The 19,354-nt window shown below is 30.1% G+C and overlaps 2 protein-coding genes across 5 annotated transcripts in view; both read left to right on the top strand.

Annotated features, from left to right (window-relative positions):
* LOC139498380 (E3 ubiquitin-protein ligase TRIM71-like) overlaps nt 1–4,514 on the top strand; it is a 134,235-nt gene extending 129,721 nt beyond the window's left edge. The window contains exon 3 of one of the 2 annotated variants that reach the window (XM_071286770.1): nt 4,374–4,514. In XM_071286770.1, the coding sequence (XP_071142871.1) occupies nt 4,374–4,407 (34 nt within the window). In that variant the 3' untranslated portion in view covers nt 4,408–4,514. The remainder of the gene's footprint in view (nt 1–4,373) is intronic. The other variant, XM_071286771.1, reaches the window with a different exon arrangement.
* LOC139498378 (aquaporin AQPAn.G-like) overlaps nt 1–19,354 on the top strand; it is a 337,743-nt gene that overhangs the window by 294,216 nt on the left and 24,173 nt on the right. The gene's annotated exons all lie outside the window — the stretch shown is intronic.

The following is a 19,354-nucleotide window of genomic DNA, read 5'->3' as shown; positions in this document are numbered from 1 at the left end:
TGTACCAATGTTATTTGTCATTTTGGATATTCCTTTTTTACCCTCCCGGGCATATTTCCGCCAATTTGTTTCGGATGTGACGTTACATAAAAAAGAGAGCTAACACGTATTAGTACATGCATAATTCCTACGGTTCTATGATAATATCCACTTATTTATCCTCAAAATTATGCATAAACATGTTTATGAATTACACCTTACAAGTAAAAGAAAAAAATCAACTTCACCTGTACAGAGAATTTTAGTCCTTAACTATTTGGTGTAATTAAACAGATATATCATGTTGTGGAGTGGTATTTGCGAAAAATACGAAACTTGGGACCGATTTCCATCGCCTTGTTGGCTAGGGAAATTCACAGCCCCTTGACTGGTATTTTTCGCAAATACCACTCCATAACATGATTTATGATCTGTTCACAATGTATGTTTACAGGGCCAATGATTTTTTAAATACTGACTTGCTTTGAATCCAGCTTACAGAGTTACATGTATGTCATTGATATGTGTCATAATGTGATCAGCGGTCAATATTTCAAAAGACAAATTTGTATGAACTGTCACATTTGTAAGATTCATATTTTTTCGATAAGAATAAATATAGGACCTACCGTAAAGAGGATACAGAAATCATTTCATATCTGAACTCGTCACTGATTTTCGCTTTTACGTCCATCATCATGCATGGATTTCTTGTCAACATTGTCAGATGAAATTTCTGATTCCTCGTCAATTCATTTTATGTAGCACATATAAAGTAACTGGGAAGAATAAATCAGACAGTTTAACTATTCTTACTTTGTCTTGGATCGTCTGCGTTTTGAATGTGATGATTGTTTACCTTAACGGAAATGCAGCAGTGTCAATAATAGAAAGTCGTACTCGAAAAGGCTGTGAATTATTTCCGTTTCAAGACTGCAAGACGTTAAAAAAGTTAACATTGCACATCATTTAACCTTTTTATTTTATGATTACACAAATGTATCCCCAAAGTTAAGTAATGGCGTTGGAAAATTGAAACCGGAAGTAAACGTCCTGTATTGGCCCTGTTCGAAAAGCAATATGAGCTCTTGATTTATATCGACAGTGGAACGTTATCAGTATTGCACATGGCGATTTATCCGTATTAGGGCTGTTTTAATCGTATTATTTAATAATAAATAATATTAATCGTAAAGTAAAATAGATGTATTTTCTATTCATATCAAATAACAGTTTTTAAACAGTTGATATATAATAGAATTTCGTTTATAAAAAAAGCCTCTGAATTATTCTTTGAGTCATTTTGTCCATCGGGACATTTTATTGGACACGGGAAAACTGACGATGTTTTAAAACTAGGACTGCAATTACTTAATGATGACTTCAAATAGCTTCGTTAGAACATGTATAAATTTCCTGATATTTTTAAAATCCATTTTCATCCGTTATATCTTATAAAAGCGAAGACAGAAAGTTTGTGTACGAGTTTAGCATCGTATTGGGACATTTTTGTTCTCTTCCCTATCCCAACGCAACTCTTCTGACGATTTTTCTTCCCTCGCAGTAAAAATGTATATTTCTTCCCTCACAGTAAAACATGTTTATAACGCCGTTTTACGTTATAGGTATACAATACAGTTGTAAAATTATTTTACATTCGACTATCCAATTGATCCATACTTGGTTTTCAAAGACGAGCACACAAATAATTGTAACAGCGGGACACCCTTAAAATGACGTTATCGGCATCAAAATGAACAAAGTTTTTCATTAAATAATGTACAAAGCAAAAACTCATCTATGTTATTAAATTCTTTGGTTTGTTTCCTTTTGATTGGGATGCAGAACATGGATATGTCTTGTAAATGAATAGAGCTTAAATAAGAATAACCAGCCATATTCGCAAAGAGACACGAATACCAATGCGCAATGTCACACTCTTAGAGTAAACAACATAATTTCCCCTTAAAACTAAACATTTTTATATCAATCAATATCTAAAAATACCACATTTCCAATAGTAAATCAACAAAAAAACGATGCACACATACTACCTTAAATAAGGATGGAGCGAAGCAGCCACAACTTTTTAGAAAGCTCCAACTTGTAGTTTTCTTAATTTTCAAAGCGTATATCATTGATGCGTTTTTATTCTAATCTGTGTCAAACAGCGTTTACCAGAACGTAATTGGTGTTTGCATATAACGTAATATCTGTTTGGACATAATTTAATAGGAATTTGCAAATAACGTAATAGGTGTTTGTACATAATGTAATAAGTATTTGCAGATAACGTAATAGGTGTTTGCACATAATGAAATAGGTGTGATACATAACGTAATAGGTGTTTGCACATAACGTTATAGGTGTTAGCACATAATGAAATCGTCATTGGCACATAACGTAATAGGTGTTTGCACATAATGAAATAGTATACAAAAGAAGATGTGGTATGATTGCCAATGAGACAACTATCCACAAAAGACCAAAATGACACAGAAATTAACAACTATAGGTCACCGTACGGCCTTCAACAATGAGCAAAGCCCATACCGCATATAAAAGGCCCCGATAAGACAATGTAAAACAATTCAAACGAGAAAACTGACACATAACGAAATAGGTGTTTGCACATAACGTAAACGATGTTGGCACAATACCTTTAAGTTGTTTGCACATAACGTAATAATTGTGTGCACATAATGTATTAAGTGTATGAACATACAGTTAAAGGCATTTGCACGAGACGTAATGAATGCTTAAAGAGAGTATTAATTGATCGGCGACACGCATATGAACTATACCATGAAGTACCATGATTTTGACTGGAGATACATATGTATAAACACAACATAAAGCAGTTAGACTATAACATCCTGAAGTTTTCATAGAATAAAGATGTGTCAAAACAAAACGTTTAGAACATTCAGCATAACAATCTTATTTGTGACAGGACAATATAATGTTGTTAGCTATGGGTTATGGTGAACATGTCTGTTAAAGTTATTGTAGATTGGCACACAACCAAATACATTCTTTTATTCAGTCATTCATCTCTATAGTTGACTAGATATTGTACATTATATTGATTCACTATTTAATATGCATACCTACTAAATTATATATACATATCAATACCAATGCTACTAAGAATGTACGATTGTTGAAGACATGAATTGAACACTTGAAATTCCTCAAATAAGAACAAAATAAACATTCAATTTATTTATGTATAAGGAGAATTGGTAAAGGTATTTAAGTAACATATATATGAAGGTTTGAAATGCTGTACTGTTTGAACAGTATTTATTTCAGAATTAAATGCTTCTTTTTGTAATTACATTGAAGTATAAATTCGTTGACCGAAGTAGTTTTTGTATGAAGCGCGCAGAAGCTCTTCATTGAAAAAAATGTGCGCACGGTCTCGCTTTTGCGACCATATGGAATTACAAAAAGAAGCATTCAATACTTATAATTACATTTTTTAGCACGGATCATGAAAACATGATTTCTATCAAGTTTTTATTTATTTACCTGTGGGACCTCTTGTCATCATGACTGAAAAATGTCATTGTGTAACAAAATTCAATTTCAGAAGGCCACGAAATTGCTGTTCGCCAATCAATATAACGTAAAATATTGAAAGATACATGCAATGTTATTAATTTGAAATACATAACCTTTCGTTTTTTTTTAATCATGTTAATTGTTACACCAAATTCGGTATCGACGTTGTGACAATTGTAAGTCTCGATGTATAAAAAAGTTGCTATGACAATGAGATGATTCTTAATGTCTAAGAAAGAAAATCGAGGAACATCTGGGACTCAGAAAATACGTATTTGTTAAAAAAAAAAGAGGCACGAAAGATACCAGAGGGACCTTCTGCTGTTGTCTGCTCTATGGTAGGGTTGTTGTCTCTTTGGCACATTCCCAATTCCCATTCTCAATTTTATATTTTGTATTGTCAATCTTCTAGGGCCTTACCTGCTGCAGCTGTTTGTTCGTGGATATTAAATGCGGTTTAAGATACATGTCGGCATTTCCGCATAAAATTAGCATCGAACTATAAAGTAATTGCAAAGTAGACATTAGACGTATTGGTCTAATTTGTTTGGATAAATTTCGAACATATTTTTCTTCAAGTATTTAAGAGTTAATACAACCTAAGATTTCAATTTTTTGTGTTAGTTTTCTAGAAGATTAGTGAGTCGGAACTGAACAATCTATGACATGTTAGTTATGTTTTATTTTGCAATCTCTTAGATATTATTGATTGTAGTACGTTTTCTTTCTTTTTTGTTACATACAATACACATACATATATTTATATAATTAAATAAGTAAAGAAAAAAAAAAGAAAAATCACTTAATTGTATAATGTATCATTTAAGGCGTGAAGAAATTCAACCATTCAGCGCCATGTAAGTACTTATATTTCAACTTGAATATTAGAACATCCAGGTAAACTCCATGTTTCTATTTTATATGAACCTCACTTATACATGTGCATCTTAATAGTTAAATAGATCATTGTCGCTGCAAGTTGTCATATTGTCATATTTCGTTATAATATTATGCATTTGTTATCTGCTCTAGACCAGTAGTGAAGGACAGTCAAATAACATGTAGTATGTCTTCACTTCTTATATATATACAGACACCTGCTTTTTACCGGTGTATGTAATTCCTACATACACTAAGGATGTTCACATCTAAAACAAAAAGAAAGCAAATAAATGTTTAGATGATAATTTTAAAGAAAGATACAATATTAAACAAATGCTGCTTTACATTTATATTCTAATAGCAAACCTGTCAATTTTTGCATAGTTTTAGCATCATACCCAAAGACATCATCATTTACTTGTCTGCATTAGTACCTATCAACCTGTTTATTTCTAAAAAGAATTAGGAAAGATTGAATGATTAGTTTACACAGAATAGATAACTATGTACACAGAATAGCTGACAGGTTTTGAAATTTATCCGTCGGCCGTTGACCTCGAGCATACCAAAATAAATCATTAAATCAACAATGATAAAATTCTAATGTTTCAGGCCCCGGCGCCATAAAACTATTTGAGTAAACTTTTTTTACTCAGCCTGAGAATTTTCTCAATTTTTTTATTCTCAGCAAAATGCACCGCCATAAAAAAATTCTCAGATATTTTCTTACTCAAAGTTAAGAATATTCTTAAATATTTAAGTATAGCCAAAACCATACTTAAGTATATAAAAAAAATCTTAAATGTTTTTTTTTAAGGAAATTTGATATAAAATTACAAATGTTGATAGTGTTTTTGTTAAAATTTGCAATGAAGAACTTCACTTATCACCTTAAATCAAATTCTATCCAAAGGAACATATACATCTTTATTCCTTAACATATTTTTTTCATACATTTTTTAGGATGAATACTCAAAATCAATGTTGTCTAAAAGAGCTGATTAATGGGGTGCTTAAATGTGCATTTTTTACATAAAAAATAAGAGTAAGGTAAAACGACTGAAATATGTCTCATAATTCTGTAAAAGCATATGAAAATTAAGAATGTAAGTTGATAACCCCATCTTTGTTAGTTGGTTGTACCATATTAATCTTACCAAATTTTAAAAGATACTACAAAAAAAGCGACCAATTAAACAGCTTCTCATTGTAAATAATTCTTCACTTTTAACGCTTGACGCTTGAATATCTGATCTTTCTTAGAAATTACCCACATAAACGAGGCGAAGAAAAAATGTGCCAAAAAAAAAAAGAAAGAGAAAAAAGACTGAAAAATGGGGTGCTAAAATGTACAATTTTCTTATATAAAAATTAAGAATAAGGTAAAACGAGTGAAATATTGAACTGGTCGTAATCGGAATTGGTCAATTGATGTACGTAAGCAGTGCAATTTCTGTACATCCATAACCATCAGTATTTTGCTAAAAAATCACGATCTTGCATCAGGAGTTAACAAATCTTGACGTATCATTTCGTCCACTATTACAGACAAAGTCAACATAACATCCTTCTCCTGCATTGTGTCAGAAATTACACAAACATTACCCCATAATAAAACAGTTCGTGTCAGAGATCAGACCAATATGATCATTGACAAAATCGCTGCAATAGTGGAAAACAAATTGAAAACAACAAATCAGAAATATGGCAAAGAGACGAAGGTCAACTTTGTCCGAGTTGAAATCTCAGTTTCTTTAGATTTTTCAAAATTTATAAATGAACAACTAACGGTAATTAAAGTCATAAGAAACCTCAAATTAAAAAAAAATAATGCATATGTTTTTTATAACTCAATGGATAGTTTTCGTTATAAAACTTATGTACATATACTTTTTTCTGAAGAAAATTCTTTAATTTGTTCATATTAAGAAGAAGTTTACATTATTCTAATTGTTTCCTTCCAGGAAGCAATTCCCCGACATATTTTCCGTATGCAAAGTGACCTCCGTGTGACCCATCTCGTAAAAATCCGGTGATCGCAATACGCATGAATGTCCTTAAAATAAACTATTATCTGATTGTACATGTTAAACACGTGCTCAATATCCATGCTTTTTGGTGGATTGTTGACAAACAGGTGACAATCGTTAAACTTCGGCTTCAAAACACGAACTTTAATTACCTGCTATATTTTTACAACACTGACCGATTGAAAAACAAATTGACGATTATACGAAATTTATGCGAAAAAAAATATAAAATGTGCACAGAAGACTTAGTTTATGATGTTTGTATGCATTTGTTCAATAATTGGAATAACATTATTTTTCACCGGTCACTTGTTTATTATGACTTTAAATAGAAATACAGAGTCAAAAAGTCTGAGCTCACGTTCGCCAGCATGCTTACAGTACTACGTCTTATGTTCCAGTTTTGTAAGATCCATAATTCATTGCAATTTAATACAACATTTTTTGGTAAGGGCTGTTTGACTGATACTCGAGGACGGATAATTACATTGTTTTCGATTTTTTTTTTTTTTTGTGTTTTGTTCACTTCCAATAAATTTCAAATATATGCTCCAACATAGATGATAGATATGCAATTTTTTTATATATTTTTGGACAGTTGGACTTATCAATGTCTTTTCTCTCTTAAATTTATTTTTACAATTTACTACTGGTACATCAATTAGATTGCAGTACCGGTACCTCATATCTACTAAACCAAATACATGTATAAATCAAATATACCCACATGTTATGTCATCCTATCTTCTATTTATTATCTTAGATATCAAAAGTTTTACAAAGAAAGTAAAAAAAATCCTCCCCCCCCCCCTTGTTTGGTTTTAAACAGATATTAGTTAAAATATTGATATGCAGGAATGTATCATTTGTGCAGTACAGTAGTAAGGTGACAGATTCGGGGGGGGGGGGTATTGTTGTCATACATATGTCGTTGATCCAGACAAATCATTTATCATGTCAAAATCATGATACAGAAGGAAATTTCCATATGCACGATCAGAATTTTACAGAAAATATTTCTTACCGAATAGAGAAAAATAGAACATCTTCCCCTACTCCCCTTTTCATGACCCTCGTAAATCGGATAGTTTTGTTTGTTTTATTTAACTGTTTTTATTTTCGAAAATAATATTTGTACAAGGTGTTGTTAATAACTGTAATGGACATTAAATATATATGCCATGCCTTCTCACACGACGTCGTACTTTTTATTTTCTCTTCCTGTGCAATATAATATTAAACTCATTATGCAGAGCAATTTTTATGACTACTTGCATAATTGTTAAATCGTATTAAACATGTTAAATTCTGTATCAGATTTATATTATTATTAAAGTTACATATATCTTGAAAACGGATTCAAATTATTTACTGGCTTTCATATTGATTTAAACATATTTGGTTTGTCGTTTTTTTGGGTTGTTTTTTTTCCATTGTAGATGTGAGAAAAAAGCAGCTCTGTTTCTCTTAAAATTGTCACATGTTGTCTTATGTCGTCTGAATACATAATGTATGTTATTGATCCGTAATAATTATCTTTTCAAAATGTTTATTTGGCACGCCATACTCGATAGAAGTGCGGACGTGAAAGAAAGCACTCTTCACGTAAACGTCAACGAAGATTGCATTTTATCTTTTAAAAAAATACAAAATATAGATCTAAATAAAGAAATATAAAAAAATATATATACATATATACATATTTATAAGAAGATACGGGTAAATAACTCAAGTATTTCAAGATCTTTCTCTTATAATATCTATTAGGTTCTATATTTTTTATAATAACACAAATTATTTGCCGACTTTATATTCTGTGACTTTTTGTCAAGACTGTGGTTACAGATGCCTACTAAATGCTACTTGTCATCTTATCTATCATAGATTCTTTTAATGTTTTACATTATTTCTTAAGAGATAAAACTGCGTTTTAGAGAAGTTTGGTATACGTTTTAGTTTTCAAACAACTATTTTACCACTTACGTCACTGAGAAAAAAATACTCAGCTGAGAAAAAAAAAATCTCAGCTGAGAATATTCTCAACGTTGAGAATATTTTTTTATGGCGGATAAAAAATTTCTCATTCTTAGCTGAGTAAAATAATTCATTCTGAGAATATTTTTTTACGCAGCAAAAAAAAGTTTTATGGCGCCGGGGCCAGATTGTAAGTAGCAAGTTCAAGGTTGAATTATTTCTTACTTAAACTGCAATGCAATACCTGAAATTATATGTTCGGTTAAAAAATGAACTTTTTTAAAAATGAAGGATTACAATTCTACTTATTAACTCCATAGCCGTTGCACACAAGGAAAATAAACAAAGAATGTACACCATATTTGAAGCATAAAAACAGTCTTGTCAAGCCTACATAAGAGCAACAACTATGATGATAATAGTATATGGCTCAATATGTTTTTCCCCAATTGACATATACATGTATGATACTGTTCAAGTCTTCAAGGCAACACAAATGACTGCTTCTTCAAGAAATCATATTGTTTCAATAAAATGAAAAAAGCTTGACTTTTATTAAAAACATATCGAAATCCTTATATAACATCAACATTTCAAAAGTAAATTTCATTCTTACAAACTGTATAATATGGCTATAATGTTATCAATGAAAATACCTTTAACACTGCATACATTTAAATACAGATATAAATTATCCTATAAAGATCTCAAGCCTTCTTATTGACCAATCAGCCATTGACCACGAGCATAACGAACTCAGAATTGACGCCATATGTAAACAATCGCAACTTATGTCTTTGTCAAAGAGACATAACAGCAGAAATTATTATGTTTATCGTTATTGGTTGATTATCATTCGTCTAAACACGAAATATATGTTGTTTTTCCAGCCGGAAATCCAAGCCAACACAAATGATTGCTTCATCAGAACATCAAATTTCTTTTGATGCATATCTGATATGTTTGAAGTTCATTTAAGACATATCGAAATCTTTCGAAAAAACATGAATAACGTATTTAATATAATATACCATTCTGATAAACTGTGCTATATAGCTCAATGTCAAAAATTAAATACCCATTTTGAAATTCATTACATAGCAATACATAAAAAATATAAAATAATAAATGATACTGAAACAGACTAATGTAACATTCCTTTTTTTCAGTAAGTAAGTAGCAAGTTCAAGTTTGATAAGAGAAGTATTTATAATTCAAACTGCAATGCAATACACGTAATAGCTGTTAGAACAAGAAATTGTTTTCCCTTTTAAATATTACAATAACTATTATTTACTCATTGGCCGATGACCACGAGGACAATGAACAAATAACAGACACCATATTTGAAGCATAAAACCAGTCTTGTCAAGCTTACATAAGAACACCAACTTCTGCAGTATATAGCTGAATATAGATTTTCTCTACTTTACTCATACATGTATGCTGCTGTTTAAGTCTTCAACGCAACATCAATGACTGCTTTATCAAAACACCACATTTTGTAAAGCTCATAGAAATAGCTTATAGACATTCAAAGACATTTCATAATCCTGATCACACATCAACATCACTATTTCAAAAGAAAATTTAATTCCGATATATAAATTGTTTGAAGTTCATTAGAGACACATCGGAATCTTTACTACAAACAAGCGTAACTTATTCAATGGAAGATTCAATTCTGATCAAATATTCTATATAGCTTGAATGGAAAAATAAATTAATATTCATTTTTAAATTCATTACATGGCAATACATAAAAATTATAAAATAATCAATGATGCTGAAAAAGACTAATGTAACATTAGTTTTTTCTTTTCAGTATGTAAGTAGCAAGTTCAAGTTTGATTAGAGAAGTATTTGTAATTCAACTGCAATGCAATACACGTAATAGCTGTTAGAATAACAAAGTATTATCTATACTATATATGCCTATACATAAAACAACACAAACGCAAATATCAATTTGCCGCTCGCTCGCCGTATTTGATGGACGCCGGATGTAATTTTATTATAACACATACAATATTGTTTCAAACAACAAATAATAAACATGTCGCAACTCAATGCTTCTATACACTCTCTCTTAAATTTTCTAAAACATTTCCCTCACAGATATTAGAGGCCGTCCAGGAAAAACCATTTTTTTTAAAATGGAAACCTGTATCCGACAACAATGCCAAGCCTATCTCAGGAAAAAGGTAGCCAGACCTTACCTTATATAACGAGAGAGATGACGAACACACAATTTTGAACAAAAATAAAATACTTCAAAAATATATAACTATATATACATTATGACTTAAGTTTAAGTCATGCACATACGAACGGCGGCTAGAAAGTGACAAACAAATCAAACATACATAATACCCGGATTTAAATCCCCCCTCTGATTGGATCATACGCATATTACCCATAACGTCAATACAATATTTTCCCGCTTTACTTCGAACCGCGAGAAAATATTATTGTTTTCCTTTTTAAATATTACAATAACTAGTATATACTCATTGGCCGTTGACCATGAGCAAAATGAAGAAATAACTGACACCATATTTGAAGCGTAAAATCAATCTTGTCAAGCTTACATAAGAACAACAACTTGATGTCTGCAGTAAATAGCTTAATATATATTTTCTCTACCTTACACATACATGTATGTTGCTGTTTAAGTCTTCAAAGTAAAACCAATGACTGCTTCATCAAAACACCACATTTTGTAAAACTCATAGAAATAGCTTAAAGACATTTAAAGACATTTCTAAATATTGATCACACATCAACAATACTATTTCAAAAGAAAACTTAAATCTGATAATTGCATAATATATAAATTATTTGAAGTTCATTAGAGACATATCGGAATCTTAACTGCAAAGAAGTGTAACTTATTCAATGGACGATTCAATTCTGATCAAGTATTCTATATCGCTTGAATGGAAAAATAAATTAAGACCCATTTTGAAATTCATTACATGCATGGCATTACATATGAATTATAAAATAATCAATGATGCTAAAAAAGAATAATGGAACATTCCTTTTTTTCAGTCTGTAAGTAGCAAGTTCAAGTTTGATTAGAGAAGTATTTATAATTCAAACTGCAATGCAATACACGTAATAGCTGTTAGAACAAGAACTTGTCTTCCCTTTCAAATATTCTAATAACTATTATTTCATCATTGGCCGATGACCACGAGGACAATAAACACATAACTGACACCATATTTGAAGCATAAAACCAGTCTTGTCAAGCTTACATAAGAACACCAACTTATTGTCTGCAGTATATTTCTCAATATAGATTTTATCTACTTTACACGTACATGTATGTTGCTGTTTAAGTCTTCAAAGCAACATCAATGACTGCTTCATCAAAACACCACATTTTGTAAAGCTCATAGAAATAGCTTGTAGACATTTACAGACATTTCTTAATCCTGATCACACATCAACATTACTATTTCAAAAGAAAACTTAATTCCGATAATTGCATAATATATAAATTGTTTGAAGTTCATTAGAGACATATCGGACTCTTTACTACAAACAAGCGTAACTTATTCAAAGGACGATTCAATTCTGATCAATTATTCTATATAACTTCAATGGTAAAATAAATTAATACCCATTTTGAAATTCATTACACTACAACACATAACAATTATAAAAAAAATCAATGATGCTGAAAAAGACTAATGTAACATTCGTTTGTTTTTCAGTACGTAAGTAGCAAGTCCAAGTTTGGTTAGAGAAGTATTTATAATTCAAACTGCAATGCAATACACATAATAGCTGTTAAATTGTGTTCCCTTTCAAATATAACAATAACTATTGTCAAGCTTACATAAGAACACCAACTTGATGTCTGTAGTATATAGCTCAATATATATTTCTCTACTTTACACATACATGTATGTTGCTGTTTAAGTCTTCAAAGCAACATCAATGACTGCTTCATCAAAACACCACATTTGGTAAAGCTCATAGAAATAGCTTAAAGACATTTAAAGACATTTCTTAATCCTGATCACACATCAAAACTACTATTTCAGAAGAAAACTTAATTCCGATAATTGCATAATATATAAATTGTTTGAAGTTCATTAGAAACACATCTAAATCTTTGATGCAAACAAGCGTAACTCATTCAATGGACGATTCAATTCTGATCAATAATTTTATATACATGTAACTTTGATGGAAAAATAAATTAATATCCATTTTGAAATTCATAACATGGCAATACATAAACATTATAAATTATCAATGATGCTGAAAACAGACTAATGTAACATTCTTTTTTTTCAGTCAGTAAGTAGCAAGTTCAAGTTTGATTAGAGAAGTATTTATAATTCAAACTGCAATGCAATACACGTAATAGCTGTTAGAACAATAAATTGTTTTCCCTTTCAAATATTACAATAACTAGTATTTACTGATTGGCCGATGACCGCGAGGACAATGAACAAATAACTGACACCATATTTGAAGCATAACACCAGTCTTGTCAAGCTTACATAAGTTCACAAACTTGATGTCTGCAGTATATATCTTAATATAGATTTTCTCTACTTTACACACACATGTATGTTGCTGTTTAAGTCTTCAAAGTAACATCAATGACTGCTTCATCAAAACACCACATTTTGTAAAGCTCATAGAAATAGCTTATAGACATTTACAGACATTTATTGATCCTGATCACACATCAACATTACTATTTCAAAAGAAAACTTAATTCCGATAATTGCATAATATATAAATTATTTGAAGTTCATTAGAAACACATCGGAATCTTTATTGCAAACAAACGTAACTTATTCAATTGAAGATTCAATTCTGATCAATTATTCTATATAGCTTTAAAGGAAAAATAAATAAAGACTCAATTTGCAATGCAAAACATTACAATACACAAAATGAAAAAAATATATCAATGATGGAAAAAAACTAATGTTATACATTGATAGAATATTGTTTTTCTCCTCATGACACATGTATTTATGTTGTTGCTCAAGTCGTCAAGACAACCCAAATTTCTGATTCATCGAAACACCATATTATTTGAATGCCAATAGAAATAGTTTGACAATTATAACAAACATTTTCGAAATCCTTATTACACATCAACATTACTGTTCAACAGAAAAAAGATGAACTGTATAATATGATCATAAGAATATTAGGTAATATGCTAGGCAATACCTGTAACATTGTATTGGTTTAATTCTGAAAATAATTTCCCTGATAACGAGCTCAATCCTTTTTTTTGTACTGTTCGGCTGTTGATCACTAGCGAAACGAACTGAAAATTGACAACGTATTTGAAGCATCTTAAATGTCTTTTACCAGCATACATCAGATCAAAAATCAGGATGTGTTACGTCATTGCTTAATTACGGGTTTTCATAACACAACACATATGTTGCTATTCCACATGTTCCAGCTGTCAATTCAAGTCAACACAAATATTTGCTACATCAACACATCATAGTCATTTAAATGCATGTATAAATTGTTGGAAGTTTAGTAACAACATTTTTGAATCTTTAAAACAAACAAGCATCAACTGTTCTATAAAGCTGAAAAGTAAAAAAAAAATACTCATTTAGCGATTCATGACATTGCTATACACAACATTATAAAAATCATCAATGATAGTGAAAAGAATAATGTAACATTTTTTTTTTCAGTCTGTAAGTAGCAAGTTGATGTTTGATGTAGAGAAGTGTTTGTAATTTGAATTGCAATGCAATACACATAATAACTATTTGGTCATTTATATACATTTCCAGTTTAAAAAACTTAGATTTTTTCGTGAAACTAAAGATTTTCTTGTCCCAGGAATAGATTACCTAAGCCGTATTTGGCACAACTTTTTTGAATGTTAGTTCCTCAATGCTATTTTTATATACCTTTATAAATATTTAGACATGAGCGTCACTGGTAAGTCTTATGTAGACGAAATGGGCGTCTGGTGTTCTTAATTATAATCCTGGTACCTTTGAAAACTATTTCCCCTCTTAATATTGCAATTATTATTCATTTCTTTTTGGCCGTTGACCACGAGGAAAATGAACTGCAAATTGACACTAGAAGCTTGAAACCAGTTTAGTCAAATATACCTACGAGCAACATTTATGATGTTTTGAGTAAATGGCTCTATATGGTGTTGTTGTACTTGATAGACATGTAATTTGCAGTTCAAACATCACCAACGACTGCTTCATGGAAACTCTATATGTTTGATGCAAATATCAATAGTTGGACATGTATATATTAAAGACATTTCGTTTTCATTATCACACATCAACATTGCTATTTAAAAAGAAAATGTATTTCCGATAAACTGTATAATATGGCAATTCAGTTATTACTTTACCAATATTTATAAAATGGAATACGGTTACATACAGAAATAAATTTATAAGATATAAAGATTTCTTATTGACTAATCGGCTGTTGATCACGAGCAAAACGAACAGAAAATTTAAAACTTATTGGCAGCATCACAAATATCTTTGTCAAACACACATAAGATCAAAAATTATAATATAAAAATCAAGCATCAACTGTTCTATAAAGCTGCAAAGTAAAAAACAATACTTATTTTGCGATTCATGACATAGCTATACACAACTTAATAAAAAAAGATTCAACGATGGTGAAAAGAATAATGCAACTTTTAAATTCTTTGTTTTCAGTCTGTAAGTAGCAAGTTGATGTTTGATGCATAGGAGTATTTGTAAATTAAATTATAGATAACTTAACATGTATTTAAGACATTTCGTAATCATTATCACACATCAACATTACTATTTCAAGAGACAATGTATCCCCGATAAACTGTATAATATGGCCATAATGGTATTACTTAAACTGTGAGGCACTATCTATAACAGTGTATACGGTTACACACAGAAAGAAATGTTCCGATGAAGCCCACAAGCCAACTTATTAACTCATCGGGCGTTTACCATAAACGAAACAACTGAAAATTGACACCATATTTGAAGCATAACACATGTGTTTGTCGAGCATACATGCATTGTAAGAACAAATATCGTTATTGTTATCGTCATTGGTTGATAATAGTGTTTCTTTAAACGACACATATGTTGCTATTTCAGTCGTCAATTTAAATCAATACAAATGATTGTTTTAAAACTTCATATTTATTTGCATTGCATATAAACTTTGGTGGAATTTCATTAAAGATATTTCGGAATCTTTATAACTAACAAGCATAGTTTATTAATTAGGAGATGAAAATACATGAAGTAGCATAATCTGTTATATATAGCCTTAATATCAAAAGTGAAATACCTTTTTGCAATTCATGACAAGGCAATACACAAATATTTAAAATTCACCAGTGATGGTAAACACACTAAAATAACAATTCTTTTTTTTTATCAGTTAGTAAGTATCAAGTTCATGTTTGAATAAGAGGAATATTTATAATTCTAACTGCAATGCAATACACGGAAAAAACTGTTAAATAAAGAAATTGCTTTCCCTTTTAAGTATTTCAATCATTATTATTTACTCATTGGATGTTGACCACTAGCATAACAACCATAAAGTTGACACCATATTTGAAGTTTAAAACTAGTCTTGACATGCATACACAAGATCAATCACTATATTGTCTACAATATAGGACTCGATATTGTTTTTCTCTACATTACACATGCATTCATTTTCCTTTTCCAGCACTCGAGGCAACACAATTGATTGATTCGTCTAAATTAATCATTAAATCATATTAACTTATTTTAACTTATTTCTCAAGGTAGATTAAGAGCGCATAGCAATGGAAGCTTATTTCTTTCTCATTTGCATGTTTACTGCATACTATCGTTATGCCCTTTTGGTGAATACGATCAATCATTTGAAAATTAAAAGCAAAAATTACACAGGGTAGCTATCAACAAGTCAATTCGTGTTTTCTGCAGAGTAAGATACATATTATGATTCAAAAGTATATTTTAAAAGTACAAAAGAGTATTATAATGTGAAAGGAAGGATAATATATGGTGCACAAATTTTCATACAATGTAATGTTTTAAAGGTCATCACTGATATAATAGGATTAATCATGTATTTCTCCCACAAATATCACTAATTGTGCACAAAGCAAAACTAAACATATTTGAGATCATTTGGACCAATATGCGGTTTGATAAAAGGTCAGTGAGATTCAATGTGACTTAATTGGAAATACAAAGGAGTAGTTTTGATAAGGGCCTAAAATGGTCCCCTTTTCTATTTAACTTTTCCACGTGTATTCAAGTCAACTTAAAACCTGTTGTATCTTGTAACATTACATTTTATAATCGGAGCGAAATATGGCCCTTACCGAACTGATTATTATTAATTTTTTTTCTGTCAAGAATTTAGAAAACGGTCTACACGTATTGGACAAATAAGGTAACATCGATTCTAAAGTTCGTGATAACACTAGATTTTGATTTTGATTTCTATTATTTTTTAGCGGATTAACGTGCGGCAACTGCATGGGGTAAGTGCCTTAAATATGCAACGAAAATGTTTTGTTTCAAATACAAACAAATTTTATTATGATCATATTACTAAGATGTAATCGTTCGTTGTGAAACGCTTTTACATACAAAGTAAACAATGTTTTAAAAAAAATTATTAACAAGGTTCATGGAATTATCAATAACAATATCAATTAAAACAAAACATTTTCTTTTTCGTTCATTTGCATTTTAATGTTTTACGTGTTATATTTATCGTCTGGAAAATATTTGCTCCGAATACTGATAACCGTGTCACACGATTTTTTGTATTTGCTGAAAGTTTGTAAACAGTATGTGCTGTAATTAACATGCGTAATCAAACAAAAAGCGAATAGTATACATTTTTGTAGTATGAATTAAGATTAAAAAATGTAATACTGAAATATTTCCAACATAATTTCATTTTATAAAACGGGGATAATTATACATTTCAGAATGATGGACTATGTCAAAAACGTGTGAAGCAGTAAGGGCAACAGTACGATATTTATCCGAAATATAATCACATTTTACAATGCTGTGTTGATCTAAATGTACTGAAGGCATTGGTATTAAATTTCAATGACTAACATAATACATTTTAGTGTATGTAACTTTTAATTGTACATTGATTATGATAGCTATTTTGAAAATTGCGTTTCTTTATAACTGTTGTTTGTTTAATATGTTTAAATTGTATGTCTATAATTACTGAAGAGTTTGAATTAAAAAGGATACTTTTATGTCATTACAATAGGTTACTGAAATTCATATTTCACACGTAATAAAAGATACATAATATTGAATATTTGTTGTGATTTTCTACTAAATCAATCAGATTATCCAGGATTGTTGATTTGCAAAAAGTAAAAAAAAAATGTTTACTTTTTTATAATCTGTGTCTCTTATCTTACATCTAAGCATATACTCGATCAATATCAGATGGCATAAAACATGAATAAAAATTCAACAGAAAAATCGACGAAAGACTTTATTTGCAATAAATCATAATAATAAAAATAAGCAGTAATGTAAAGAGGGATACAACATGTCATGACTAGGAAAATGTAGACAAAAGATACTAACATGTTAAATATGGACTAAATATTGTAATGCATGCGTAACTTAATCGTTTCTTATGGTCCTGCTTTCTACAGATTAGTAAAGGTCTTCATTCGTCCAATACTGTAGAATCTTTAACAATGGTGATACAGAGACAAATGCATCTCAATGAATTGTTCTTTTTTTTCAAAAACTAATGATAAAAGAACGAGTTGTTCAAACTGTGTAAACCATCATGTACCAAATCGAAAAGCTTAGAGATGTGGCGTTAAGCAATGCTAGTTAAAAAGTTTTAAAATGATATTTGTAAAAAATGTAAAATCTCAAGAATACTGATCGTCGAGACAAAATCAAATAGGAAAGTCCCGAATCAAATGGAAAATGCAAATGATCAAACACATAACACGAATAGATAACAACTGTCATATTCCTGATTTGGTACAGATATTTTCTAATGTCGAAAATAGTTGATTTAAACTGGATTTAAATAAAGTCAACAGAAGTATACCGCTGTTCAAAACTTATCAATCGATTGAGAAAAAAAAAAGAGCAAATCCGGTGTACACCCTTAAAAGCGGGAAACACGTCAAATATATCAGGAGACCGACGACAGAACAGAAACACAACATTAAAAAGTAACACACAGATACACGAATTATAATATAATAATGGCCATTTTTATGACTTGATACAGTACATTTTAAGAAAAAAAGTAAGAGTTGAACCTGGTTTTATGACATGCCAAACCTTCCGCTTTTATGGCAATGTTAAATATAACAGTTAAATTACAACATTACATGACAGGACTACAATACAAATAAGTGGGAGAACATATAGGACAAAAAAACACACCAATAATAGCTAATAAAAGGTACATGATTTAAAAGTTAGTACGCCAGACGAGCGATTCGTCCACACAAGACTAACCAGTGACGCTCAGATGCAAAAGTTCAAAAGCCAAAACAAGGACTAAGTTGAAGAGCATTGAGGACCAAAAGTTCCAAAAAGTTCTGACCAATACGGCTAGAATTTTCTGTCTGGAATAATAACATCCCTATCATTTAAAATAATTCCTACTTTTGCAAATAATTTTTTTTTTTAAATGACTAAATAATAGATATATATATGATAAAACCGAAGTGATGACTTACTACAAAATATGATATGGACAATTCATAACACCAAAACTAATTGTTTTTCCCAATAGTAAATAATAATAAATTGCCAGTTATATTAAGGTGGTGCTTAACTTCTGTCGGGCTGTATAAATTGTCACTTTTTTTATATTGGTACAGATACACAATTACAAATAAAAAAGGGGTTTCTTTT

The sequence above is a fragment of the Mytilus edulis genome, chromosome 12, assembly GCF_963676685.1.
Source record: "Mytilus edulis chromosome 12, xbMytEdul2.2, whole genome shotgun sequence".
Classification (NCBI taxonomy): Eukaryota; Metazoa; Mollusca; class Bivalvia; order Mytilida; family Mytilidae; genus Mytilus; species Mytilus edulis.
This window is presented reverse-complemented; position numbering and strand designations above follow the sequence as displayed.